The sequence below is a fragment of the Myiozetetes cayanensis genome, unplaced genomic scaffold, assembly GCF_022539395.1.
Source record: "Myiozetetes cayanensis isolate MyiCay16 unplaced genomic scaffold, myiCay2020 scf26, whole genome shotgun sequence".
NCBI classification, from domain to species: Eukaryota; Metazoa; Chordata; class Aves; order Passeriformes; family Tyrannidae; genus Myiozetetes; species Myiozetetes cayanensis.
The window spans coordinates 3,669,347-3,694,601 of NW_026087477.1; the positions used below are offsets into that span (position 1 = coordinate 3,669,347).

Here is a 25,255-nt window from a genome sequence, read left to right on the forward strand (position 1 = left end):
TGTTTATTTGCTTTTCAAACCACAGCAGCTCCAGCTATTGCCCGATGTATTCACAGCCTGGAGACCCCTCCCTGACCCCCCCAAAACTTGGACCCTCTCCAGGGCAGAGCTCAGCCCCTACTGACCCCTGGGCCCAATGCCCCTACCCCAATGCCCCCCTCTCCTCCAGCCCCTGCAGTATTTACAACCTCTGTGTGCCCAGAGCCTCACCCTGGGCAGACCCTCCCTTTCAGCACCATCCCCCCTCGGCCTTCCCCATACACACCAGTGGCGCAGGATGGGGGTCAGTGTCACAGGACCCCCAGAACCCAAAACCCCCCCCACAAGCCAGGGCCTGCTGCCCCACGGCAGCCTCCCCCCCTGCCAGAGCCCTTGATCCATTGCCCTCCAAAGCCCGTCAGCACCATTTGTGTCTCCCCCACCCCCCAACAGACATACCCTTCCAGAGCTGGAATAAAATAACCCCTCGGAAATGTCAGCACCAGTGTTAGAGAGAAAGTCAAAGTGCTTGGAGTTTCACAGCCCTGCAGGCTGTGGGGGGAGCAGAGCCCCCCAGCTGCCCTGGTGGGAGCAGATAGCTGGCTCAGGACCGGCGTGACCGTGCTCTGCCTCACACTGCTCGATGCCAAAGCCAAGTCTGTCCTGCCGCTCCCCACAGAGAGGGGCCCCGGCACCACAGAGCCCCCCGAGCCGGGGCAGGCGGGGGGGCCCCAGGAAGGCACCGGGGCTCAGTCCTTAAACCTCCGGCCCGCCTGCATCTTCTTGTAGTAGAGGTCCACCTCGCTGTCTGCCGGCCCGTCCCGCTCGGCCGGCTTCCTGCGCAGCGTGGACTCGCGGCTGGCTGTGGCCAGCAGCCCCTCGGGGGGCACATCCCCCCGCTCCCCGCCCCCCGCTGCCCCCGGGATGGCGGCCAGGCTGCCGTAGCGTGGCTCGTCCTGCTCCATGTCGCTGACCGAAGAACCAGGGGAGACACCGGCGCTCTTGGCTGGGCGGAAGCCACGGAAATCCTTCCCCACCTCACCCAGCTCGTAGGTGTCTGGTCCCTCTGGCCCCTTTGGCCCCGACTTCCACTCCCAGGGCCCGTTGCCAGCAGAGAGGTGAACAACAGGGTGGTGGGGGGCATGGGCATCAATGGTGATGATGCTGGAGCTGTCCCGCTCAGAGGGCGAGCGGTACTGCGAGGAGTCGGAGCTGGTGGAGGACGAGGACGTCTCTGAGTGCTTGGGAGTGACAGAGACGAGGCTCTGCTGCTTGGACATGGCGATGACCTGCATCAGGCGGGGGGGGTTGGCCACCCGCTGCGCTCCCCCCTTTTCCGCCACCATGACCCACTTGGCCCGCACGGCCGCCCCGCTGCCGGCCGGGGCAGCGGCGCCCGCCTGGCTCTCCTCGGGGATGTGCACCAGCTGTGAGGCGCCCGGACGGGGCTGGATGAGCACGCGGGGCCCCATGGCCGCCCGCTCGGCCGAGCGCGCCTGCACCGTGGGGTACAGGGAAGGGGGCACCTCCTCGCTGGGCTCCCCCGTGCCCCGGCCCTGCGCCGCCTCCTCTGCCAGCGTCATGCTCCGGCCCTCCAGCGACTTCTGCTTCCACTCGGTGATGAGCTGCTTGGAGCGGGAGGCGTCCACGGGGACGTGGATGGTCATGTGGCGCCGCGCAGGGTCATCCATGGAGGGTGTGTTGACGCGGGGCAGGGTGTTGCTGAAGGTCACCATGTTCTCCTTGCCCATGGGGCTGCGGGGGGCCAGCAGGTCCACATCCACGCTGGCCCGTTTCAGGCTGCCCAGCGAGTTCTTCTCCCGTGGCACTGGTCGTGCCGCCTCCTCCAGCCGCGCCTGCGGGTTCAGCTCGTCGGTGCTCACTGACTTGTTCTGGTGGTACACGGAGTCGTGGCCCCGCTGCGTCAGCGCCCGCAGCGCGTCCTTGGCTGGTGCCGGCACCGGGACCCGCTCCATCGGGGCACGGAAGTTGCCAACAGCATGGAAAGCCTGTGGGAGAGGAAATCACATGATCCTGGAATGGTTTGTGTTGGAAGGGATTTTTAAAGGTTATCTAGTCCAATCCCCCTGCCACGGGCAGGGATGTCTTCCACCAGACCACCTTCCAAGCCACATCCAACCGGGCCTTGAACACTTCCAGGGATGGGGCAGCCACAGCTGCTCTGGAGAGTGTGGGGTCAACACGGCCCCAGGTGCTACAGCCCCCGCCAGCCTCCCCCACCGCCTCCCCCAACCCAAGGGCAGGACCGGCACGCACCAGGTACGCGGCGATGCCAGAGCCGATCAGGAAGCCCACGTAGACGTCGGCAGGGTGGCTGCGGTACTGGGTGATCTGGGTCAGGCCGCAGATGCCAGCGGCGATGGCAAAGGCAAAGACCAGGATGGGCTTGAGGAGTTTGGTGCTGTCCGAGATGATGGAATTGAAGTACATCTGGGGCAGGAACAGGTTATTAGTGACGGCCCCGGCCCCAGCCCTGGCCACACAGAGAGTTCTTGGGTCAGGTGGGACTGCAGGTCCTGGCACGCACACAGCAGGGTGCACACACGTGTGCATGCACCCACACCCCGCACGGGCACAAGTGTGTCAGGCAGAGTTTGGCTGTGCCAGTAGAACAGGGGCACTGCTGCCCACGGCACAAGGCTCATGCTGCCCCAAGCCAGCAAGCGCCGGGCAGCACCAGGAACTCACCGACACATAGACGGCAGCGAAAGCCGAGAGCGTTGCGTGCTGGGATGGGAAGGTCTTCCTGCAGGGAGAGGGGATGCGGTTGGGATGGGGCAGAAGCAGGGGGACATGGTTGGCATGGGGCAGGAGGGTTGGCAGCGTGGCATGGGGCTCCCCTGGCACATACCTGGCAGAGAGGATGGCGTGCTTGTCGGTGCCTGAGCAGATGTCCTGGGTGATGTAGGGGTTGGCATCGCAGGGGGTGCCCAGCAGTGTGTAGTTAGGCTTGCAGACAGTCAGGAAGAAGGGTGCGTGGTAGCCAGTGGCCAGCTGGATGACGTCTGTCACCAGGGCCGTGGCACAGAGTCCAAACACATGGACACCTGGGGATGGCAGGAGTGGGACAGCAGGTCACCCTCATCCCATATGGGGGGAGCAGGGCCCACCCAGCCCTGGGGCACCCGCAGGCACTGGGAAGGGCCCAGGGTCTGGGTGGGGCCATGCTCCTGCTATGGCAGCCGGGGTGCCCCCACGTCCCCTCTGGCCCTCCGGTCTCGCCTGGGCTGTGGCACAACGTACCCACAAACCTGACGGTGCGGCGCAGGAAGGAGTTGAAGTTGCAGCCACCAGCGTTGATGCTGCCCTCAGCACCGGCACGGCCCTTCAGCCGGGACTGCAGGCAGTACACCATGCCCTCCCCGACCATGATCTGGGGAGGAACCAGTGGCTCAGGCGGGACTGGGGAGGTCTGGGTTGTTGGCGGAGCCCCCAACCCCAGCTCTGTCCCGAGCCCCCGCAGTGGGACGAGCCCAGACGCACCGAGGCGGCGGGCGCGGCGAAAGCCAGGCTGAGCAGCATCAGCAGCGGGATGAGCTCCTCGTTGGTCTCCACGTAGGGCATGGACAGTGCCCGGTCGTGGCACTGAAAGCCCACCTTGGCTGGCTTGAAGAGGTCCGTCAGCTCCAGGAAATAGAGCGTCACGATGGAGGAGGCCACGATAGGCAGCTGTGGGGGGGAGATTGTGGGGACCACGGTGCCCCTGGAGCAACGGCACCACCCAGCCCCCCAGGATGGGCACAGACCCCCACCCGCCATACCAGGGCCCAGGATGAACCTCCCCACACAGCCCTCACCCTGTGCCCACTCACCCCACACCCACCTCCACAAAGTAGAAGCAGGGCAGGAGCGTCATGCTGTCCTTGGGGGCGCGGGATTTCTCCTTGGAGGAGATCATGGTCCTGGGGCAGGCACGAGGGGCCCACCAGGCTGTGCCTCTGCCCTGTGGGGGCTGAAGCGTCACCCTATGGGGGGGACAGGCACCCCGGGTCACCCCTGGCAGCCGCTCAGCAGGGGGACGCTGCCGGGACTGGGAGTGCCCCGTTTCCCCCAGGGGACTCCCAGGAATCCAGGGGGATGCCCGACCGAGCCAGGGCTGTGACAACAGGTGGGGCGGAGGCTCGTCTGTCGCGACAGGCGACCACTACTGCGACAGGCGGCGAAGCTGCTGCGGAGAGGGGGTGTGCCCCCCGCAGAGCCAGGCAGGGATGGGGGTGCCCGGGCCCCCCCGCCCCAACCCCTGAGCTTGCAATGAGCCCGGGTTGCGAAATGAGGGGGAGCATAAGGGGGATGGAGCGATGGGGGGGAACGGCGGGGGTGAAATAACGAGGAGCGACAATAACGGGAGATTAATCGGGGTATGACCGGGAGGGCGGGGGCGCAGTGGAAACCCCCTTGGCAGGGACCGTGTCGCAGCAGCGGGTGGGGGTCGGGGTCGGGGCCGGGGATGGGAGGAGGTGTCGCCGGAGGGAGGAGCGGTCCTTTGTGCCGGACTGTGCCCCCCACTCACCTCAGAGGCGGCTCCGGGGCGCAGAGGGGCGGGGGGCGCGGTGGCGGCTGGGGGGTCCCCGGGATCCGGGATGCTCTTGCCTCGGCGGAGCGCGGGGAGCGGCAGCTTCCTCCGCCCCCGCCTCCTCCTCCTCCTCCTCCTTCTCCTCCTCCTCCCCCGCCCGCCGCTCCCCGCCCCGCCCCGCCGCCCCCGGCCCCTCCTGGGGCGCCGAGCCCCCGCCGAGCCCCCATCGAGCCCCCGTCGGGCCAGGGAGGGGGATCTAGGGGGGTCTGAAGGGATCTCAGGAGGTCTGGGGGGGTCGAGGAGAAACAAAGGGCCGGGCGGGGCCGAGGCAGCAGCGGGACCGACCTCGCTCCGCGCCGCTCCACATGCCAGAACCCTGCCCGGGCACCGAGGGGACAGGGGGGTCCCGGGGCCGCCCCCCACCGGGGCTCCATCCACTGCGGGGGCCCGATCAACCCTTCCTCCCGTGTGCTGCGTGAGGGGTGTTGACCCCGACCCGAGGACTCCCCTGCCCTGCAGAGACAGCTCCCTTGCCCTGGAGCTGAGGGGACCCGAGAGATGTCCCACAGCATGGGGGGTGTGTGACCGCCAAACCCACCACCCCGGAGCTCTGCCAGCCCCCGACACCCACCTGGCTCTGTTGGTGGGGGGACACCTGCCCTTCCCGTGTCACCCAGGGGCTTCGGGAGGGACTCGGGTCGAGTCCTGGGTAGCCCCTGGGACATTTGCGGGAGCCACTCTCAGCAGGAGCCTTGTGTCTCCCTAACTTGCACCTGAGGAAGTGGGTGCAGCTCCCTTTGTTCCCCGAGGACTCCCAGTACCTCTTGTGGGAGGTGGTGTCCCCCCAGCCCCGTCTGCCCTTGCCCCCTCCACCTGCAGTGGGTCCCACCCGTGCTCTACCCAGTTCCCCACCCCGTACCCCATTCCCTGCACCCCACACCCCGCCCACCCACTCCTGGTCCTGTCCAGGTTCTGCGTGGCCCCGCACGCTGCCCTCGTTCCATTTTTGGCCCTAAGTGGGCAGAAATCTCCAGGCGTATTTAACATCTAAATCCCGAATCCCTGGAAGCCGCGATTAAGCCGCTCTCCCTGCAGAAAATCCCCAGGCTGAGCGACGGCCACAGCACCGCGTGCTCTGACCCCCGCCTGCCATGTGCCACCAGCACGTGGGGACAGCGGGGACGCGAAGCTGCCCCCGCAGAGGGACCCCTGAGTCTGTGGGGACCCCCCGTGCCAGGCCCGCTCCTCACTGGTGACTCTCCGGCTGCTGCCGGTGGGGTCGTTAGCGTGGGGGGCCGGGGGGTCGAGGGTGGGGGCGATGGAGCGTCTGTGCAAGCAGACAAAGGGAGCATCGCAGCTCGGAGCTGTAAAGGCTCTTGGAGCAGGAGCAGAAGGGGGGGACGGTGAGCTCCCACCCCTTGCCCCGTGTCCCTGGGAGCCCTGCCCGGTCCTGGCTGCACTGAAGAGGCACGGCCGGACCCAGCTGTGAGTGACCACGGTGGCCAGCGGCAAAGTGCGAGGGCAGCGTGACCTCGGCCTCGGGGCTCCGGGGGCGATGAGCGGCTCCGGAGCTCTGGAACGCGCCGGGACCGGGCGGGATCCGAGGCGGTGGCTCCGCTTAGTGGCACCGGGGAGAAAGGCAGAGGGGACCGGGGCTGCCACATCCACCGTCATCCTCAGCACCGCCGTCACTGGCGCCCTGGCGCCCTTGCCACCGCCACCGCTACCCCGGACACCGCCCCTGTCGCTGCCATCACCTCTCCCACCGCCTCAACCCCCAGTCCTGCAGGAGCCCCCTCGGGGTTGGGGTGTCCCCCTCGGCCCTGACCCCGCTGTCCTTGTCAGGCCAAGGGCAAACCCAGGGGATGGGTTTGTATCCCTGTGCACCCACCGACCTGGCATCCAGCACCCACCAGGGACCCCCCCAGGCCTGGTGGGGGTCTTTTCTCTGGGTGGGGGGATGGAATGTCTCGGAGCCTTCACGTACCAAGAGCTGGAACTTTTTCTGCATTGAAAACCCTGGCGCAGAAATCCCCGGCAGCGGGTGCCAGGGCCGGCAGCTGGGCCGGGCTGTTTCCTCCTCCCGCCCTGTTTATACGGAGAACTCTTGACCCCTTTTATAAGCTGAATATTTCAAAACACTTGGCCCACGCTGCGGAAACCCCCCCAGTTCCCCCCCGCCTCCCCCTTCCTGCCCCCCCACTGTCCCAAACTGGACATAAAAGCGAGCCCCAGCCCCAGCCCCAAATGAGCAGCGTCCACCTCGGAGCTCCCACGCACCCCAAAACTCCCACACACCCCCCAGCCAGGCAAAGGCACCTCTGGGCTCCTCCACAGCCATGGGGCTGAGTCCTGCTCCTGTCCTTGTTCCTGTGCTGCTGCTGCTGCTGCTCGGGACCACAGTGAACGGTGAGTGCATCCCCCTGAACCCTGGGATGGGTCAAGGCAGCAGACATCCCCATCATGGGGATGCCTCCCCAGTTCCTGCCTCCACCTGCAGCCAGGTGCAGCAACCCACAGGGTCCAGGAACCCAGCAAGGTCCCACGGGAATGACACTGCCCTGTGCCCCTCACTTTACAGAGCCTCTCTCCTGCAGGGCAGCCCCGGGGACGGATCCTGGGGGGCTACGAGGCCAGGCCCCACCTGAAGCCATACATGGCCTCTCTGCAGCTGGACGGGCATCACATCTGTGGGGGCTTCCTCATCGCCGAGCAGTGGGTTCTGAGCGCTGCCCACTGCACTGAGGAGACGTGAGTTGGGAGGGGTCAGCTCTGTGCCCAGGGGGGCTGCTGGATTCAGGCCAAATCCCCCTCTGTAGCCCTGACTCTGGTGCTCGAGCACCAGGCTCTCATTCCACCTGCAGTGAGGGCTGAGCAGGGGCTGCAGGAGCTCCTGGTACCCCTGCGGGGCTCTCTGGTCCCCCAAGCACCCCACTTCCATGGCTGGATGCAGCAACACCCCCAGTTCTGTTTATCCCACACTCTGACTCTCTTCCAGGGATGACAAACTCTTCCAGGTACTGCTGGGTGCCCACTCGCTCACGGAGCAGGAGCCCCACAAACGCCTGTACCGGGTGCGCGCCCAGTTCCCCCACCCTGGCAGCAACAAGCACAACAACAAGGACGACCTCCTCCTCCTCCAGGTGGGCTGGGAACCCCGGGACCCTCCTCCCTACTCCTGCAAATCCCTTGGGACCCTGCAGGGTCACTGACTGAGGCCAGAGAAAACCTTCAAGGTCATGCTGGGCCTGATTCACCTTGTTCCTTCCTCCCTGTCCCATGGGACTATCCCTGCTTCCCCCACAAAAGGCCTTTGAGCTGCATCCAAATGCCTCTATCTTCCTCATAGCTCCAGCTCTGGTTTCTGGCTGCGTCCTGGGGCTCTGGTCAGGAGGCAAAGCCCTGAGCATGGCCAGGCCTGGGGTTGATCCCATTGTCAGGGCTGGGCTTGCCACGCCCTGCTGGATCGTGGGCACAGCTGTCCCCTGACCCGGGTCCCCTCTTACTTGGTGGCAGCTGGAGGAGAAAGCGGAGCTGAACACGGACGTGCAGGTGCTGCCATTCCAGCGGGAGGACAGGGACGTGGCTCCCGACACGGTGTGCGAGGTGGCGGGATGGGGCGTCACCAGCCACAGCGGCCGCCGGCCCGACAGGCTGCAGCAGGTGGAGCGGCCGGTGATCAGCCGCGACGTCTGCAACCACCGCACGCGCCACGACGGCACCATCACCGACAAGATGATGTGCACCGACTCCCGCAGGAGGGACACCTGCAAGGTACCGCCTGCCTCCCGTGGGCCCGTGGCTGGACCCTCGGGCTGGGGCTTCCAACCACCCCGGGGGGCCGGGAGAGGGCAAGGAGGGACAATTTCCACAGCCTGGGAGAGGCCAGGGTCGGTGGGGCAGGAGGAGCTCATGTCCCTGAGGTGAGGGGCCTCCATACTCTGTGCTGGCCACTGCAGGGCAGCTCGCAGGAGCCTGGAGCCATCAACCAGGGGTGGGAGATGGGCTGGGGTGTCCCAGCAAACCCTTGGCCATGCTGACGAGCGCTGGTCCTGCAGGGAGACTCTGGTGGCCCCCTGGTCTGCGGAGGGGTGGCTGAGGGAGTGGTCACTGCCGGCTCCCGCGTCTGCGGCAACTACAAGAAGCCGGCCATCTACACCCGCATCGCCCCGTACGCGGCCTGGATCGACGGCGTCATGGCCTCCGCGGGCAGGGAGGGGGACGCTCGCTGAGGGCACCCCAGGGACCCGCTCCACGCCACGGCTTGCTGCTGCCAGCACGGCCAGAGCACCCACGCTGCTGCCCCGCTGCACACCAGGGGCTCCCACTGCTGCCCACCCCATGTCCCCCCACAGCAGGAGGGGGGCTGGGCCGGGGGACGGCAAGGAACCAGGGAAGGGGGTCCCTGGCCCCCTATTTGCAAAGCACAGGGCCCAGCTGGGGGAGGATAGGGGGTCACAGTCCCCCCACAGGCTTTGCTGAAGGTGCCCGAAACGCTGCCCACAATCGCTGCAATAAAGTGATGATGCCATCTGCAAAGCTGGGAGTCTGTGCAGGAGCCCCCCACTGAGGGGACCTGTATTTGGGGTGGGTGATGTGGAGACTGAGCCCTTGGGGACTGCGTGGCCTCGGGTGGGAGCAGGGGGCACATCCTGAGGTGTGGCCATGATAAGGTCCAGAGCTGGGATGTCCTGCAGGGTCATTGTGTGAACACTTGGGAAAGCAGAAGCTCCCTGCTGATACAGCAGCAGTGGCTCCAGCTCCTATAGAGGGATCTGTGCTGGGACCCAACAGGACTCTCACTGGGTCCCAGGAGCTGAGGAACAGGGCGAGGCACAGCCCCATCTTCCCACCATAACTCTGGTCCTTGTCCCATGTCCGCCCCACTCTCCCAACTCCCCAGTCCTTGGAGGGAGCAGGGCCAAGACACAAGGGATGGGAGCAGGGCAGCAGCACGGCCCAGGACACTGCCAGACCCTTCCAGTCCTGTCCCAGGAGCTCCATGGTGGGTTGGTCATAAATGTCCCCCTGCTCTGTCCTCCTTCTCCGTCCTGGCACTGTTTTGCTGCTCCCTGTTCCCAATCAAACATCAAATAACCCCAAACCTGTTCTCAGAGAAAAAGAGGCTCACAAATGGCCTGGGCTGAGTTTTACTTACAGGGGAAAAGAGCCTTAACAAGGTGCAGTTTCCTAATTAGACATTTGATTGTCCTTAATTACCAGCAGAACAGTGAGGGGAGAGCTCTGTACAGCTCTTCCAGCTCCATACAGTGAAACATTTGCTGGAGTTGGGGAATGAGCTCTCTGCCACCAGCTCCAGCTCTCAATAATAATGAAAATGCAGTTCCAGAAGGAATGTACAAAAACTGGCTCATTCCTTCCCTTGAAGGGTCTGTGGGGACATGAAATTGGCTGGTTGGGATCCAGGACAGCTGGTGGCTCCAGGCTCTCCTCCCTAAGAGTTGAAGGACCTCGGGAACAGAGCAGGCCAAAGTCACCCATCTGACCCCCAAAGGGCTAGGGCTGCACAGGCACAGCCTCGCTGGCACCAGGAGGTTGTGATTTCCTGCCGAGTGCAGCAGCAGCAGGGGCCAAGGGAGGGCAAAATTCCAACAGGATTTTTGGCTGCATCAGTAACGCTCCTCCTGTGACCCGCTCAAGTGTCTGGCTTTGCCTGAAGCTCGAATGTCCATAAGGATGTGAAAGAACCTTGAAAACATCCATTTCCCCAACCCCTGGCAGCTCTTTTCCTGACAGATGCACTGGGGGCTCTCCCATGGCTCCGTTGCCCTGGCCTTGCACTGGGTGGCCACATCACACCACAGAAACAAACCACATGTTCTGTACAAAATTATGGGAATTTTTATTTACAACAGCAAGAGCCAAAGGGAGGGTTCATTCCAGGCAGCAGCACTCGTGTTCCTGCTCTGATCCAACACTGATGGGCACGCAGAGCACAGCTCCTGTCAGAGGGGCAGATCTGCTCAGGCCCAGCCCACGAGGCGCTTCTCAAGCAGCCAGAAGCACAGGATGGAAATGAGGTACCAGGTGTTTGTTCGCCTCACCTGAGACCTTGTTCCCCCCCAGCCACCCCATCATCTCTCTCTGCCCAGAGTGCTCTGCCAGCACAGCCCTGACACACAGCCAGGCTCTCCCCTCCCAGGCCCCAAATGATGGAGAAACCTCTGGCATTGCCTTCCAGCTCTTCCCTGGAAAAGAAGAGCTCCCTCCACTCTGCTTTCCAGCACAGCTCAGTAAGGCAGAGTGGCAGCAGTTTGTTCCAGGAGAGGAGCTGCTGTGCCCTTGTCACAACCCCTCCGTGGAAGGAGCCCCACACAGCTCTTGGCCCCCACTGTGCCCCAGGAAGGGCTCAGGAGTAGCTGAGGGGCATCTTCCTCCACAGTCCCCCGCACAGGCAGTTCTTGATCCAGCGCTGTTCCCACTGCTTCACCGCTGTCACCTTGTTGGGCGACTTCAGCATCGTGACGCAGCCGCACCTGGGGGGACACGGGGGGTGCAGCCAGTCCAGGGGGCCCCCAAGAGCCAGTGCTGCCGGGCTGCTGCACGGATCACGCAGGAATGGGGGCATCCATGGGGGAAAACAGCTCCTCTCATCTGCAGGTGACTCTTGAGAGCACCAAAACCAGCTGAAACCGGCGAGCAACAATCCTGCTGAGGGCCCTCCTGGAGCCCGAGCCAGAGCCTGGCGCGGAACAGCCCCAGCTGCTGTTTACACATGAAACAGCCGACAGTCATCTCACAAAAATGATGTGCTACAGAGGCTTTCTATTAAACCCAGTAATTAAAGCTAATTCAATCACATGACTAGATGGATGTTTTTTCCCTGAGCCATTATCCTGAAATCCAGGCTCTCCCATGAGAGTGGGTGAGGAGGCCAGCATGAAATGCGAGCCTGAGTGGAAAGATGACTCCGAACTGGGAGCAGGGGTGATGGGTAGTTCCTCCCTTCAACTCCACTCCAAGCACACAGGTGCTTTAAGGAACAGCCCTGCAGAACTGGGAATCATATAAAGGAGTCACTATAGAGACTCCTCGAGGCCAAATTCTGGCTCCCCTGACCAGATTGTTATTTTAAGAACTTAATCTCATCTGTTAGATTTTTAACCCAAGGGCCAGGCCACAGTGATGCCACTCTGACAATGCCCTGAGTGTCTCAGATTGGGGACATCTTAGCCACAGCCATAACCGGCCTCAGAGAGCTCCTGAAGGACACCCAGGACAGTGTGAGTGCTGCCCTGAGCCCAGCTGCACAGTGCAGTGACCTGTGTCCCTTACCTGGTACAGGACTTGCACTCCTCCGTCGGGTACGCGCCCAGGTGCAGCCGCCTCAGGTGGTCAATTTTGGGCTGTCCGGGGGCCCTGGGGAGAGAAAACAGGACTTTCCTGTTTTTCCCCCATTTGCCATTGCTTTTCAGTACTTCAAACTCCCAGCCCATCACAAGTTGAGAAATGGATTCGAGCAGAAAGGATAAACTACTCTCGGGTCAATCCAGCAAGAGGACATTCCAAACCCCCAGGTGTCCCAAACCACAGAGCTGCTGAGAGACCCCAACGCCTGCAACACCCCTTCTCACCAGAGCACCTACTCGTTCCACGTGTCTGTACCTGACAAAGGCATCGAACTGGGAGGAGACGGTGTGGCCAACGAGCCCGGGAGCCTTCCCGAACTGCAGCCGCACCAGCTGCTTGTTCTGCAGCTTGCTGATGATGCCATCATTGATGGGCAGCCAGTCGATGTTGGGAATGAGCAGCTGGCTGGGCAGGAGGCAGCACTCGTCGATCAGGGTATCATCAGGCTCTGTGATGTGATTTTCCTCACGACCTGTACAGAAAATGAAGCAAAGAACCAGCGAGACTTTTACAATTCTTCTTCAGAGCTCCAGAGAGCTGCGTGCAGCCTCCTCCTCCACTGACGAGACAGCCCGGAAAACAATAACCTTGGCAGCTGCACTTGCCCTTTCCAAACGCTCCAGACCCCCTTGGAGTCACGTCCCACAGACACTCCTTGCACGCACCAGCCCCAGCGAGGCAGGAATTACTGTTCAGGGAACCGGTCACACTCACAGCACAGCCAGAGCTTGGTCAGGAGCCGGAAGAGCAGGGACATGCTGTCCTGGGTGTCGGAGGTTGCCGTGTACACGGGCAGGCAGCTCGGCTTCAGCAGCCCCCAGATGCGGATCACCACCATCAGCTCCCGGAACATGCCGAGGGACGCGCCGTCGCGCAGGAAGCTGTGCCCGGGGCGCACCGGGGAGCCCTGCGGCGGGCACAGAATCTCCAGTTCTGCTGCTCCTTACGCCCCTTCCCGGCGCCCTCCCACACCCCACAGGGACACGTGGTCCCGGTTAAAACTCCCCAACACTGCCCATGGGAGTCTGTGCCCCCTGGGTCTGTTCCTGGGACTCGAGGTCTCACCTGGTTGGGAAGGCTGGCCAGGAGATAGAGCACAAAATCCCCCACCCACTGGATGAGCTGCTGCAGGGACTGCAACGTCGTCATCTCCAGGACAAATTCTTCCGTCTTCAGGTTAATCATCACCTTGTCAATGTCTGGAACAGAAGGGAGACATCACCTGGCTCAGGAAGACGGATCTAAACCTCAAACCCTCCCCAGGGAGGTCACCCTCCTCTTCTTCCTCAAACCTAGGAGTTACTATGAGACTGTGGCACTTTGTGTTGAACGACGGGGAACAATCCAGGGCCAAACCCTGGGAAGGCAGCGCGGGATGCTGTGAGCTGTCAGTACCTACATCGGTGATCTTGGAGCAGATCTCGGTGAGCCGGTCCCCGGGGCTCTTGTCCGGGGTGTTGAGGAAGTGGGGGCGCAGCAGCGATTTCAGGGTGCAGCTGATGGCGATGAGGAAGAGCTTGGCGTGGTAGTCACACACACGGGCGATGGTGCTGGAGGAGAGTTTGCACAGCGACGCCTTCATGGCAACGATGCGTGTGGAGAGGACCTGGGCGATGTGCAGATGTAGGAAAATGCACAGGGAAAGGCAGAATTAGCATAAGCTCATTAAAGCTGCTGCTTTATTGTCTGCTCTCCATTTCTGCCACAGGAGTGACAGGAATAATGAACGCTGTGCACGTGAATGCTGCAGTTCCCAGAATGTGCAAAAATTAGACTTCACCGTCTCACCCGAAGCCTCCAGCAGGTAGAGCCCCGCTGATGCAGTGACAGCAAACACTGCTAACATGGAGGCCCGTCCCAGCTCCAGCACTGCCTGGGCCAGGCACTCAGAGAGCACAGCCAGGCAGAGCCGCCTGTCTCCTGAGGAGCGGTACTGGTTGCTCCCCATCCCCAGTCCCCCCTGCCCACCCTCAGAGCGAGCCCAGAGCTCCTGCCCACCGACCTGCTGCAGGGCCGCGTTCTGGCGCATGTACTCCTCGTGCAGCTTCTCCACCAGGTTCTGGACCATGCTGGGCTGGACATGGAGCAGGATGTCCCACCAGTCGTAGCCGGTCACCATGCAGTACTCCAACAGGAACAGCAAGTGCCGCAGGGACATGTTCATGTCCAGCACGTGGCCCATGGAGGGGGAGATGCGGAGCATGCTCAGCTGAAGGGAGGAGGAAAAGGAAAACTGGCATCAGGAATGGGCTTGAAAACATCCCACAGAGCTAAAACACACCACGGGGCAACTCCTGACACAGCAACAATTCCCACAGGGATGGGGTACATCCCGTCCCATCTAACATTTGGATTGCACAGCTGAAATTCCCAGCGTTTTCTGAATGATCCATCGTCACTTGGAGAGCCTGGATGAGAACTAACCCAGCTGTAAGAGGGCACCAACCTTGCCGTGACTGTCCACGCCGGCCAGGGCCAGCGAGGTCCAGGAGAGCTGCATGGCCTTGAAGTGCACGAGGGGCCCCGCGGTGCGCGGGCGCTTCAGGGATGGCTCGTCCACGGGGCGCTGCGAGGAGGAGCCGTAGAACACGGCCATCATCTGCAGGGACAGCCGGTGCACGATGTGCACGCTGCCGTCGTGGAAAGCCAAGGCCAGGCCTGGGGACAGGAGACGACCGAGGCTGAGCCAGCGGCTCCTCCCAGTATGGCACAGCCCTCGCCAGGAGCTCTGGCCACCATCAAAGCCCACGTGGCAACAAGGAGCAGTCAAAGGGCTGGGGGCTCCCAGCCCCACGTCAGCATTTTGCAGAGATACTCCTCTTCCCATGGAAACACAACAGGATGGCTCGGAAGACACCGTGCCTTTGAAAGTTCTGCATGAGCATTCCATAGGCTCTGCTCCCATTTTTACCTCAGGCACAGCTCAGAAGTTTAAGTTTCAGGCAAAAGCCACGTATTTAAGAGAAAGACAACAGGAACTCCTTACCCAACCCAGGGAAGAATTTGGTGTCATTTGCCACCTTCAGATCCGTGTTGGTCAGGGAGATCGGCAGCTTCGGCAGCGCCACGGCCGACACCCGGTCCAGGTCATTGGTGGCAGACAGGATCCGCCACTTCAGGATCATGGGCTGCTTGTCTCCCACTGCGGAAAATAAGCAAGGAAGGGAGACATCTGTCCCTAAGAGATCAGATCCCGTTTCTGCCCACACTCTCCAACCAAGCAGGATCACAGACCAGGTGCTTCATTCCACCAGACCAGTATATTCCCTGTATATTTCCCATACGCATCCCTTGTATTTCCCTACTTTTTTCCTGAATTATGAAAACAACTTGTTTTGCCAAATTTCCCCTCGTGGAAGGCTCGGCTGGGGGTGATCAGAGAATCCTTACACATAACAATCCTTTTTATTTCACCAAACAAACTGCCCCGATTGATTCTGTTCTATCTGAGATGGGGTGGAGCCCAGGTGGCCTGGGCAGGGGGTTAATCCAGCTCTGGTGCCCAACCCTGGTCCTTTGGCAGGCTCTGCTCACAGCAGGAAGGGTGGCTGTGAATTTAACAACCAAACCATTTCCTGGAAGCAGCAAGTTGCTGCCTATGATGCAAACAGACACAGTGAAATATGTGACTGAGAACACCTGAAAATAAATGTGGGAGTCTGGATAATCCCATCTATGAGATAACAGATATGAGAACCTATCCTGCCTTTCCCCTCAGACCAGGCTCGTGTTCTGAAGAGCACCTGGTGCAGACACTCACCCACAGGCGAGATTTGCTGGAAGATGTTGTTGACTGGCAGGCCCTCCTTCCGCAGGGACCAGCACTCCACGATGCTGTTGTTTTGGTTGGAAGCACAGAGCAGCACCTGCAGAACAGAGCCCCCCGCACGAGCGTCACAACGGGGAGGGCACTGCCCCTGCCATTCCCACCCTCTGTTCCCAGGGTCCTGCTCCCAGGCAGGTCATGCCACACCAGCAAAAGGCAGAGGATGGAATCAGTGGGAGGTAACGGTGAGGTCCCCAATTCCAGCTGCACCAAAATGCCAAGGGCACTGCAGGACACGCTGGTCACCTTCAGAGCCCCTGGGGAAGCCAAGGCGGAGCAAACAGCTGCCTCCTTGTTCCTCACTGAACTCCCACCTGCCCTAAGAGCAGCCGCTCACCTGCTCCGACATGTCCCGAGCCAGGAACTTGAGGTGTGTGATGGCCGGGTACTTGTCCTTGCGCGCGGGGTCCGTGGTGCAGCGCATGAACAGCGAGGGCAGGATCTCGGTGTCGATCTTGCACTTCTCGTTCACCACGCTGACACAGACCTTGTAGAACTGCACGGGGGAGGTGCTGCTGCCGTCCGACGTGGCCACCACGATGTTGCCCCCGCCCGTGAAGGCGACGTCGGCCAAGGCCACGCGGCAGCGCAGGCGGCACAGGCTCTCGGTGGCCGTCAGCACCTGCCCGTTGGGCTTGAGGAGGGACACGGTGACCAGCCCGCTGATGGTCACGGCAATCCAGCCCTCCATGGGCTTCCCGCCGAACAGCGTCAGCGACGGGGAGAACTTCACCCTGGAGAACTTCTCGCCAAAGTTCGACGCTCCGGACTGTAACAAAGGGCAGCAAAACCGAGGCGTTTGCACTCCGTGCCTGCGGAGCTCTGCTCGCGGGAGAGGGGCAGGATCTCTGCAGCACAACCCCAGGAATTAAAAAATATCAGAAGCAGAGAACTTGTGTTTGGCAGCCTCAGGCTTTGGGAGTCTGCAGAGTCAGACACGTTTCCAAACAGGGAGCCCATCTCCATACACGGGTCCTGTGCCCAGATCCCTGGATCAACCCTCAACATCCCGAACACATTTCCCCTGAATTACCACTGGTCAGGAAAGAACTGCTCTATCTCCATGTTTCAGCCCAGAACTAAGGCACCACACTAAGAGAGACAATTTAGAGTGCCAAGAGAAACCCAGACTCTAAACCCCACTGGAATTCAGCAGGAACCAGAAATCTGACTTTCCTCTTTGGCAAGAAACTCCCCTACTGGACTTGGCCAAGGTCACAAGGGAGCTCAGAGCAGACAGAACACAGGTGGGATCCCGAGCCCTTTGCCAAGACACGAGCCAGTGTTCCAGCCCAGGTTCCCCCGGAGCCGGGACAAACCTTCTCCACGTGCAGCGCCAGCTTGACACCGTTGTGCAGCCAGGACAGGGCCACCACCGGGTCCCCCTCCACCACGCTGCCCACCGTGCTCTCCCAGCTGTTGGCCAGGTGATCTGTCATGCTCCAGCACTTGATGTGTCCATCGGCATCCGCCGAGAGCAGCCTGGAGCCTGGGACAGCAGCACTCTGTGAGAACAGGGGGAACAGCCCAACCCCCAGGGAATCACCCTCCATCGCTCTGGGACACAGGGACAGCGAGGAGGGATCCCAGCTCACCCGACTGATCCCACTCCAGACACGTGATGACCTCGGTGTGCCCAGAGTTCACGGAATACACGTCCCAGGGGTGCTCGGTGTCAATGATGTGGACCATGTGGGTGAGATCTGCAAGAACACAGAGGTGAGTCCCTGTCCCTCCTCACCAGCCACTGTTTCTGAGCCCACAGAACCTCAGCTGATGTGGGGAAAGACATGAAATACTTTATATAAATGATTTGGGGCAGGATAACAACTGTGCTTGGAACTCATATGAGGGGCCAGACACCGACGTGGAGCTGGCCCTGGTTTAGGGGAGCAGCCAGGGAACAACCACCCATTAGACACTGCCAGAGGCTGGGGGATGAGAGGAAGAGCAGGAGCAGCATTCTCTGCCAGGGGCAGGGCAGAGCCCCGGCCTCCCGGCCCAGCGGATCCCGGGAGCTCGCAGGAGAGGTCTCCCGGCCCTCCACGGTACCTTTCTCCTCCTCGTTGCGCAGGTCGGTGGTGAAGGCGATGAGGTTGCGGCAGGACCAGGCGCACACGAGGGGGATGGAGGGGCAGTGGTTGCTCTTGGGCTTCTTCTCCCACTCGCACACGTACGCCAGGTCCATCCCGCCGGCCGGGCCCGGGACGGGGGACACGGGACGGGGGACACGGGACGGGGACACGGGACGGGGAACACGGGACGGGGGACACGGGACGGGGGACACAGAACGGGGGACACAGGACGGGGGACACAGGACGGGGAACACGGGACGGGGACACAGGACGGGGATCCCCGGTCGCTCCCGGCCCGGTCGGTCCCGGCCCCGCCCCGCGCGCTGCCCCGCTCAGGCACCGCCGCGGACACCCCGGCCGAGGGCCCTCAGAGAAGGGAGGGGCCGGGCATCCAACCTACGGGTCTGATTTGCATGGATGCCTACCCAGAACCCCCCGGGGCAGCGACAGCGAATATGATCCGCGGATTTGGAACATTTCGGAAAAGTTGAAGGACAGCGAGGAGTTGAAACATCGGGAAAATCTGAGCAGGCTCATAAAACCTTTCTTTTCGCCACTTCCGGAGGTCACCCTATCCTAATTATTTTCGAATCCTGGACCTTTAATATTTTCCCCGGACGCTGTGCAGTTCGTGCTCGCTTCGGCAGCACATATACTAAAATTGGAACGATACAGAGAAGATTAGCATGGCCCCTGCGCAAGGATGACACGCAAATTCGTGAAGCGTTCCATATTTTTTTCCATCTGCCCCCACCTCCCTCTCGCGGGCGCCGCCGAATCGCCCCCAAAACCCCCTCCACCCTCGCCCGGCACCCCTACCACCCCTATGCAAGACACAGAGCCGGAGCGGGGGAGCACCGATGTTTATTGTTCCTGAACACACCCGTGACCGAGTCACACCAGCAAAGCAGGCATGAGGGGCTCCCCAGGGGTCCCCCCAGTTAACAGCAGGCAGGGCCTTCCAGGGCCAGAGCAACCTGCAAAGACCCCCAGGGCACATCCTTCGAGCAGCTTGCAAGCACGTGTCGGGAACACAGAGGACACAGAGAGCCCCCCAAACTGCCCCCCCTGCCCTCATGGCAGCTGTGGGCAAGCAGGGAGAGCCCCAAGGGGGGCTGCATGCCCCCAGCACACACACACACGTAAATATACACACACATGATAAAAAACATGGGCTATATTACACTTAAAAACAGCCCTGTGGTGCAGGCAGGGCACAGAGAGCCCCCCTGGACACCCCCTGGGCTGTGGGCGCCGGAACGTGGCAGCCCCCGGGCTCTTCCGCCGGCTCAGCGATGGCTCAGCACCCGCCGGGAGCTGTTTCACCGCAGAAAAATCTGGACCGAAATCACCCCACGAGCGTCAGCGCCAGAGGGGGTTGGCCCCGCCTGATTATTTTTAAAAACACCTGGGTTATAAATAGACACACAAACAGTTCCAGGAGGGCAGCGCAGGGAGTGGGGTGGTGCTCTGCACCCACAGCCGTACCGGGCAGGGCTGCCCTGCCCACATCAGCCCTGGCACTCCCAGGGGCACAGCCACGAGCCCCCGGCTCTGCCCCTCCTGGAGCAGGGGAGGGCTGAGGGTCCACGGGGCTGGGGGAGGCCGGAGAGGATGAAGGAGGGGCAGGGCGGCCCTCGGGGCATCAGCTCAGCTGCCCCAGGTAGTCTGAGAGCAGCAGCTCGGGGGGCAGGAACACACGGTGTTTGTTGCTCACTTTCATCTGACGTTTCCCTTCGATGTCCGAACCTGGGGGGTGGGAGGGAGCAGTCAGCACACTCCTGTCCCCCCAGACACTGAACTCCCAGCCCAGCCACCTCCCTCTACTCCTCCCCATGGGGCCTCCCCTGTGCTCTGTGCCCTGCCAGCCCCAGACACCTCTCCATGTCCCTGCTGGCACCGTGGGCTTCATCAGTGCTCTCTCGCTGTTTTCCACAAGCAGCTCCACAGGGATGGAGCCTGCTGTCTCTCCTCCCCTACCTTGGCAACAAAACCTCCAGGGGAGGCCCAGGGCAGGCTGCTCTCTGGGAGGAGGCAGCAGACACAGGAGACAGAGCCCTGCAAGCAGCCTCTCACTTTGGGCTACGCAAACCCCCCTCACAGAGCTGGGCCTGGCCGCCCTCCCAGGTTCTGCCAGCACTGGTGACATGGCCAGGGCTGCCCAGGAAGCTCCGGGCGGGGGGGCAGCACAGGGTTATCTGTGAGCCCCAGCACGAGGTGGGGCCGGGAGGAAAAGGCTGAGCTGGAGAGGAGAGATAGTGATGGAGGAAAGGGGAAAACAAAAACAAAATCAAAACTAAAAACAAGCAGACACGAGGCTCTTACTGGCAGAGACGAGATCCATGTACTGGCAGAGCGCGTGGAGCAGGAGCCGCTCGAAGCTGGGGGAAACAGGGATGGGGTTAGAGCTGATGTGCCTCTGAAGGGTCCCACACACTGCCCTGCCCTCAGTCCTCCCAGGGACCCACAGAGCACAAAGTGCCACGAGCTCCTGTGCAGGAATCCCCAGGTGCATCCCTGCCCCAGGGCTCCGTGGGGACCAGGCCAGGTGGGGTGTCCCCAGATGGAGACCTGAGCCTGCCTGAGGGGAGACCAAGGAGTGTCCTCTGCTCACAGAGCCCCTCAGCAGACTAGGGCAGCCCGAGGACACAGTGAACCCCAGAGCTGAGGACCCCAAGCTGGGGAAATACCTGTTGTCCATCAGCGCTGTGTAGACGGAGTGGGGAGTGACAGAGAAGAAGGCCAGCAGCTCCTCCTCCAGCCCTTCCAGCGTCCCCTGTAAGGAGAGGCAGGGGTTCAGTGAGGAGGGGGCTGTGGTGGGCACAGCCCCAGCACTATGGGGCCTCCAACTCCCCAGGAGTTACTGCCAGCAGCTCCCAGGCAATGATCTGGATGGGAGACAGCGGGAAGGCACTGGGACAGGAGACATCTCAACTCTCCAGCCCCTGAGGCAGGGAAGGATCCAGCCCCTGCCAACTCCACACTGCGTATGCCAAGGGCTGGCACTGTCCCTCGTGTTCAGAGCAGCCAGGGAAGCCTCGTGCCTCCCAGCACAGGGCAGCGCTCTGCAGCTCTCCGGAGCACCGTGACCCTGGAGACGAGCGGCGGGCGCGCCTCATTTGAGGACAAACAAGCAGAAGCCAGTGGGCAGGAGGAGCCCAGGCTGAGTTTAGAGGCTCTAATTAGTACCAGGAAAACAAACAGGGCAGCAAAACAGCCCCGCTGAGCAGACTGAGCGGGGAGCCAGCACCCCGGGTACGTGGCAGTCCAGCTCCTGAGCCCACACTCACCTCTCCCCATCCTGCTCAGCAGCTTGGGCACTTTTACCCCTTTCAAAATGCATTGGAGTTTTCCCAAATAAACTTGATGGGCCACTGTGAAGACCCCAAATGCTCTACTGCTTTCCCCATGTGCAAACACGCCGGGTTCACCTGTCACCTGCTGCTCATTGCACAGAGACTGGGAAACAGCTACTGAAAAGGGTCCTGTAACTGCCAGAAAAATCTGAACAGAGCCAGGAAAACCCATCTGCAGCCAGCCACCACCGCAGGGTCACACAAGGACTGCAGCACATTGCCAGGAGCTGCTCTGAAATTTGGCACCGCCCTGGCTCAGCACCCACACACAAGGTCAGGGCACAGCCCTGGGGACGCTGCTGGGGACACGGCCCCGCCTGCCCCCACCCTGCCGCCCTGGGACCCCCGCTCACCATGGGGATCCGGCCCCGCTTCAGGGTGGCGCGCAGGCGGCGGCTGATGCGCTGGAAGCACTCCTGGGGCGTGTAGGCTGGGAGCTCTGGAGCGGCAGAGAGAAGGGAGGAGGCACTGGGACACAGCTCGCAGCCCCAGCGCCTGCGGGACGGCTCTGCCAGCAAAGTGGCCCCCCAGCTGCCCCGGGGGACCCTGGCTGGGCACCTCCTTCTCTCAGGGGTCACAGTCATCCCCAGACCAGCAGTGCCTCCCCCAGCAAGGAAGCGTTTGAGAGTGCTGGGATTTGGGGCTGTGCCACCAGGGGACAGCTGCTGTGCCCATCGCCCCAGCCACTCCCGACTCCCACAAGCCATCCCGGCTCCATGGGAGCTCTGCAGGCATAACTGCCCCAATGTAACACTCAGGGGGTGGGCTCAGGCCTCCTCCCCACCCCAGCACAAACAGACGGTACCGGGAGTGGGTGCAGCCCTTGGGGAAGGTCACCCTTCCCAAAATGTACACAAGGAAGGAAAGGGAGGGGCTGTTCCCACCCAGCGTCCCCTCCCAGCACCTTTCCACTTGTCTTCATTCTTGACAGGCAGCTTCCTCCTGTGCTTCTTCCTGGCCTCCTCCTCCAGGTAGAGCAGGACCCGCTCCTGTTCTTCTCCCGACCGGTTCATGAAGTCGTTCCAGATCTGACAACAGAAGCCACCACAGGCACAACTCGCCATGAGAGGATCTGCCTGGATATTCCTCACCCCAGGACCTCATTGCCCTCTTGGCACATACATCAGCAGCCGGGCACCAGGCCCACAGATCTCAGCCCTGACACCAGACCAGGCAGAACCTGGGGTGCAGCACCTCAGGCCAGGGAGGCAGAGGGTTCCTCACGATGGAGAAGCAAAGTACCGGCATCACGTGCCATGCCAGGGCCACCCCAGTGAGCCCCAGGCTGGGGGTGGCTGCACCCACCTCCACGTAGGTCTCGTTGTTACAGGCCTCGGTGAAGATGCTGGGGGTGGCGGAGTGGTCAAGCTCTCCCTCGTCGCTCCCGCAGTCGTCCCGCTCCAGAAGCGTCATCAGGTAGCGAGCTGGGGGCAAGAGCAAAGCCTAAGAGGGGAAACAGCACATCCAGAGAAGCCCCATGCCCCCAGTACATCCCTGCCTGCCTGCCACATAGTTTAGGGGAGGTTGCCACCTGCCCTGGGGAAGAGACCGTGCCCCAGTCCTTACTGTTCTCCAGCCTCTGGAGGCTCTTGCGGCCCTTGGCCCTCGGGATGAGGTCAGAGTTGCGGATGGCCTTGTTGATATAATACTGTTTCCTCTTGGACGGGGAGAACCGCTTGGACGGGGAGTCCTCCAGCGGGGGCAGGCAGTCCTCGATCCTCCTGTGGGGACACAGCAGAAAGGATGAGCCCACCCGAGCCCCACGGGCCTGGGGCAGCTACGGCAGAGCGAGGAAGGGGGGGCTGCACAGAGAGTGCCTGTGGTGGGGGCGATGGGGAGGCAGAGCATCAGCCACCAGCGTTCCTGCAACTGGCACCTCACCTTCCCATGGGGCTCGTCCCCCTCGGGCCACTGCCAGCTCCAAGGTCTGGCTCTGCTCAGAGCAGCTGCAGGTCAGCACTGGACATGCTGGGTCATTAACCCCACCAGCACGTGAAGCAAAATCACAGGATCCGTTCCTGCCATCCCCGGTGGGATCAGCAGCTGGAACACCCTCCCTGCCAGGCCACTACCAGCTCCCAGGGCACCCAGAGGTGTTTGGCCACTGTTTACAACAATTCTGCAGTCAGGGTATTATTTAGTCACAGGCATAACTTAGGAACGACCATAAACCGAGATAAGTCTGGGTGAAAAAGCAGCCAAGCGACGAGCGAGCAGCTCGCTGGGCGTTGAGCGCAACCCCTCGGCTCTCAAACTTCACCAAACAGCAGAGACAGGAAGTTTCGCTGCCTCTGCTTGTTCTCTGCCCACTTGCGAAGGAGCTTCCCCTCAGGGTTGTGTGGGTTTCCTTTAGAGCAGCAGAAGGTGGGTGAGAAAACCAACACCCCCAAAACAACTGCCCAGGATTGTCCATCAGGGACAGGGAGCAGCCGAAGGCGACTGCTGTTCCCACTGCGACGGCAGCACCACGGCCTTGCCCCTTCCATAGGGCCATGTCCCCCACAGGTACAGCTTCCCCACCATGTCCCCTCCTTTCCAGCGCCCCAGGGCTCAGGGAGCCCTGCAATCAGGCCTCGGCAGAGCCGCCCTGGGCTCGGGGCAGAGCAGGCTGTGCCACCCGACTGCAGCCTGGGCCAGCAGCCAGCTGCTCACCCACGCCAAAACCTTGATTTTTTTTTCCCTTCCCCTGGATGGGGGCAGTGACATGTGCTGGGGGTGTAAGAAAACCCCACCCACTTCCAGTTGGAGAGAAAACCATGGCAGACGTGGGCTTGGAAGGAATAAAAGTGACACAGGTATCCCAGCGATGCCCAAAGGACGGGTGGGGAATGGTAACCCAACCCACCACAGCGAGTGACCAGGGCTGGCAGATCGAGTTTTGATACAAAGGTGGTTAAAAAAAAAATAAAGAATAAACAAGAGGGAGTCACCTTACGCCGGCCCCAGCTCAGGTTTGAGTACACAGCTGTGAGCCAGGCACTCCCTGGAGCTGTCACGGCTCACAGGCACGGCCCTGGAAAGAGCCCCCAAAGAGGGGAGTGCAGGCACCACACTGCCAACATTTATCCAGCTCTCACAGGGCAGGGCAGCAGTGAGGGGGACTCGTTGTCGTCCTCCTCCACTGGAGGAGAAAAGATGACAAAAGCCTCCAGGGCCGTTCCTGGCTGCCCTGGCATCCGGTGCTGCCACGTCTGCCCTGGCACTGCTGCCCCTGCCCAGCACCGACCTGCAGACCCGCAGGGGACATGACCTCAGGTCCTGTCAGACAAGCTCCGGTGACCTCGGCACCAAGGCCCCGTCCCGGGTGGCTCAGCCAGGCCGAGGGGGGATCCCAGGACAGGGATCCCAGCAGAGCTCGGTCCCTGGGGACAGAGCAATCCCTGGCCCCAGGAACACGGGTCCGGCAGCTCGGGGGCCACCGGAGCACGGGCAGTTTTGCGTGGCTTCTCCTCCACTTCCCACTTGCAGGCAGGGAATGCACAGACTCTCGTTCCCTGCTGGGGGGTTTCCAACCTGTTCCTGTTACTCATCCTTCAGCAGCAGGACGCGGCAGCGACACGCAGAGCAAAAGCCCCGGTGGGACAGCCGGGGGCTGTCAGGGACACCCCACCCGACAGCCCTTCCCGCAGGCTCCCGGGACCCCGGCCGGGCTCCCCAGCCCCGGTGACCGGAGCACCGTGACCTGGGGCAGGGTAAACGCTAATTAGCTCATTAGGGCTGTCAGGGCTCCGCTCTGACCCGGCCGCCCGGGGCGGGGGCGCTGGGGACAGGCTGTCCCGGGAGGCGCCGCCGCCGCCCGAACGCACCGACAGCCCCGGGGCGCTCCGGGCGGCCCCTCCCGGCCCCGCCGCCCCGCGATCCCGGCCCGCACTCACGGGAACGGCTCCTCCGGGCCCGCGCCGCCCCGCAGCACCACCATGGCCCGATCGAACCGGGCCCGGCACCGGGACCTCCCTCCGCCTCCGCCTCCCGGGCCCACACCGGCGGCACCGGGCCCGGCACCGCCCGCGGGAAGTGACGCTTCGGGGGCGGGACCGCGGGAGCCCCGCCTGGGGAGCCGCGGGGGGCGGGGGCACGGGGGCACGGCGGGAGCCCCTGGAACCGGTGCTCGGCG

The 25,255-nt window shown here is 62.4% G+C and overlaps 4 protein-coding genes and 1 non-coding gene across 6 annotated transcripts; 2 read left to right on the top strand and 3 right to left on the bottom strand.

The window, feature by feature from the left end:
- Positions 1-454: 454 nt before the first annotated feature.
- PLPPR3 (phospholipid phosphatase related 3) lies at positions 455-4,556 on the bottom strand. Its single transcript, XM_050320916.1, has 8 exons — positions 4,511-4,556; positions 3,824-3,965; positions 3,484-3,669; positions 3,244-3,373; positions 2,852-3,047; positions 2,689-2,746; positions 2,257-2,430; positions 455-1,988 (listed from the first exon to the last, which is right to left on the bottom strand). Exons 2-8 carry the CDS (start codon positions 3,896-3,898, stop codon positions 729-731), a joined length of 2,079 nt encoding a protein of 692 aa, XP_050176873.1. The 5' UTR covers positions 3,899-3,965; positions 4,511-4,556; the 3' UTR covers positions 455-728.
- Positions 4,557-6,748: 2,192 nt separating this feature from the next.
- On the top strand, positions 6,749-9,052 carry CFD (complement factor D). The gene is made up of 5 exons (XM_050320920.1): positions 6,749-6,922; positions 7,111-7,264; positions 7,512-7,656; positions 8,030-8,287; positions 8,572-9,052. Exons 1-5 carry the CDS (start codon positions 6,853-6,855, stop codon positions 8,743-8,745), a joined length of 801 nt encoding a protein of 266 aa, XP_050176877.1. The 5' UTR covers positions 6,749-6,852; the 3' UTR covers positions 8,746-9,052.
- A 1,300-nt stretch (positions 9,053-10,352) lies between these two features.
- On the bottom strand, positions 10,353-18,057 carry MED16 (mediator complex subunit 16). The gene is made up of 14 exons (XM_050320915.1): positions 17,763-18,057; positions 17,306-17,413; positions 17,030-17,199; positions 16,048-16,479; positions 15,645-15,750; positions 14,871-15,026; positions 14,331-14,542; positions 13,887-14,093; positions 13,280-13,490; positions 12,950-13,083; positions 12,599-12,791; positions 12,140-12,356; positions 11,810-11,893; positions 10,353-11,010 (listed from the first exon to the last, which is right to left on the bottom strand). The coding sequence occupies exons 1-14, from the start codon at positions 17,896-17,898 to the stop codon at positions 10,884-10,886; spliced, it is 2,493 nt and encodes an 830-aa protein (XP_050176872.1). The 5' UTR covers positions 17,899-18,057; the 3' UTR covers positions 10,353-10,883.
- A 359-nt stretch (positions 18,058-18,416) lies between these two features.
- On the top strand, positions 18,417-18,523 carry LOC126643274 (U6 spliceosomal RNA). Its single transcript, XR_007629696.1, has one exon. It is a non-coding gene; the product is annotated as a U6 spliceosomal RNA (small nuclear RNA).
- Positions 18,524-18,633: 110 nt separating this feature from the next.
- Positions 18,634-25,167, bottom strand: R3HDM4 (R3H domain containing 4). Of its 2 annotated transcripts, none has more exons than XM_050321277.1 (8): positions 25,017-25,167; positions 22,708-22,862; positions 22,447-22,565; positions 22,046-22,169; positions 21,495-21,580; positions 20,476-20,561; positions 20,111-20,166; positions 18,634-19,534 (listed from the first exon to the last, which is right to left on the bottom strand). In XM_050321277.1, exons 1-8 carry the CDS (start codon positions 25,058-25,060, stop codon positions 19,431-19,433), a joined length of 774 nt encoding a protein of 257 aa, XP_050177234.1. In that variant the 5' UTR covers positions 25,061-25,167; the 3' UTR covers positions 18,634-19,430. The 2 variants fall into 2 exon arrangements, with proteins under 2 accessions (XP_050177234.1, XP_050177235.1); XM_050321278.1 differs by lacking the exon at positions 25,017-25,167 and adding an exon at positions 23,023-23,551.
- Between the last annotated feature and the right edge of the window lie 88 nt (positions 25,168-25,255).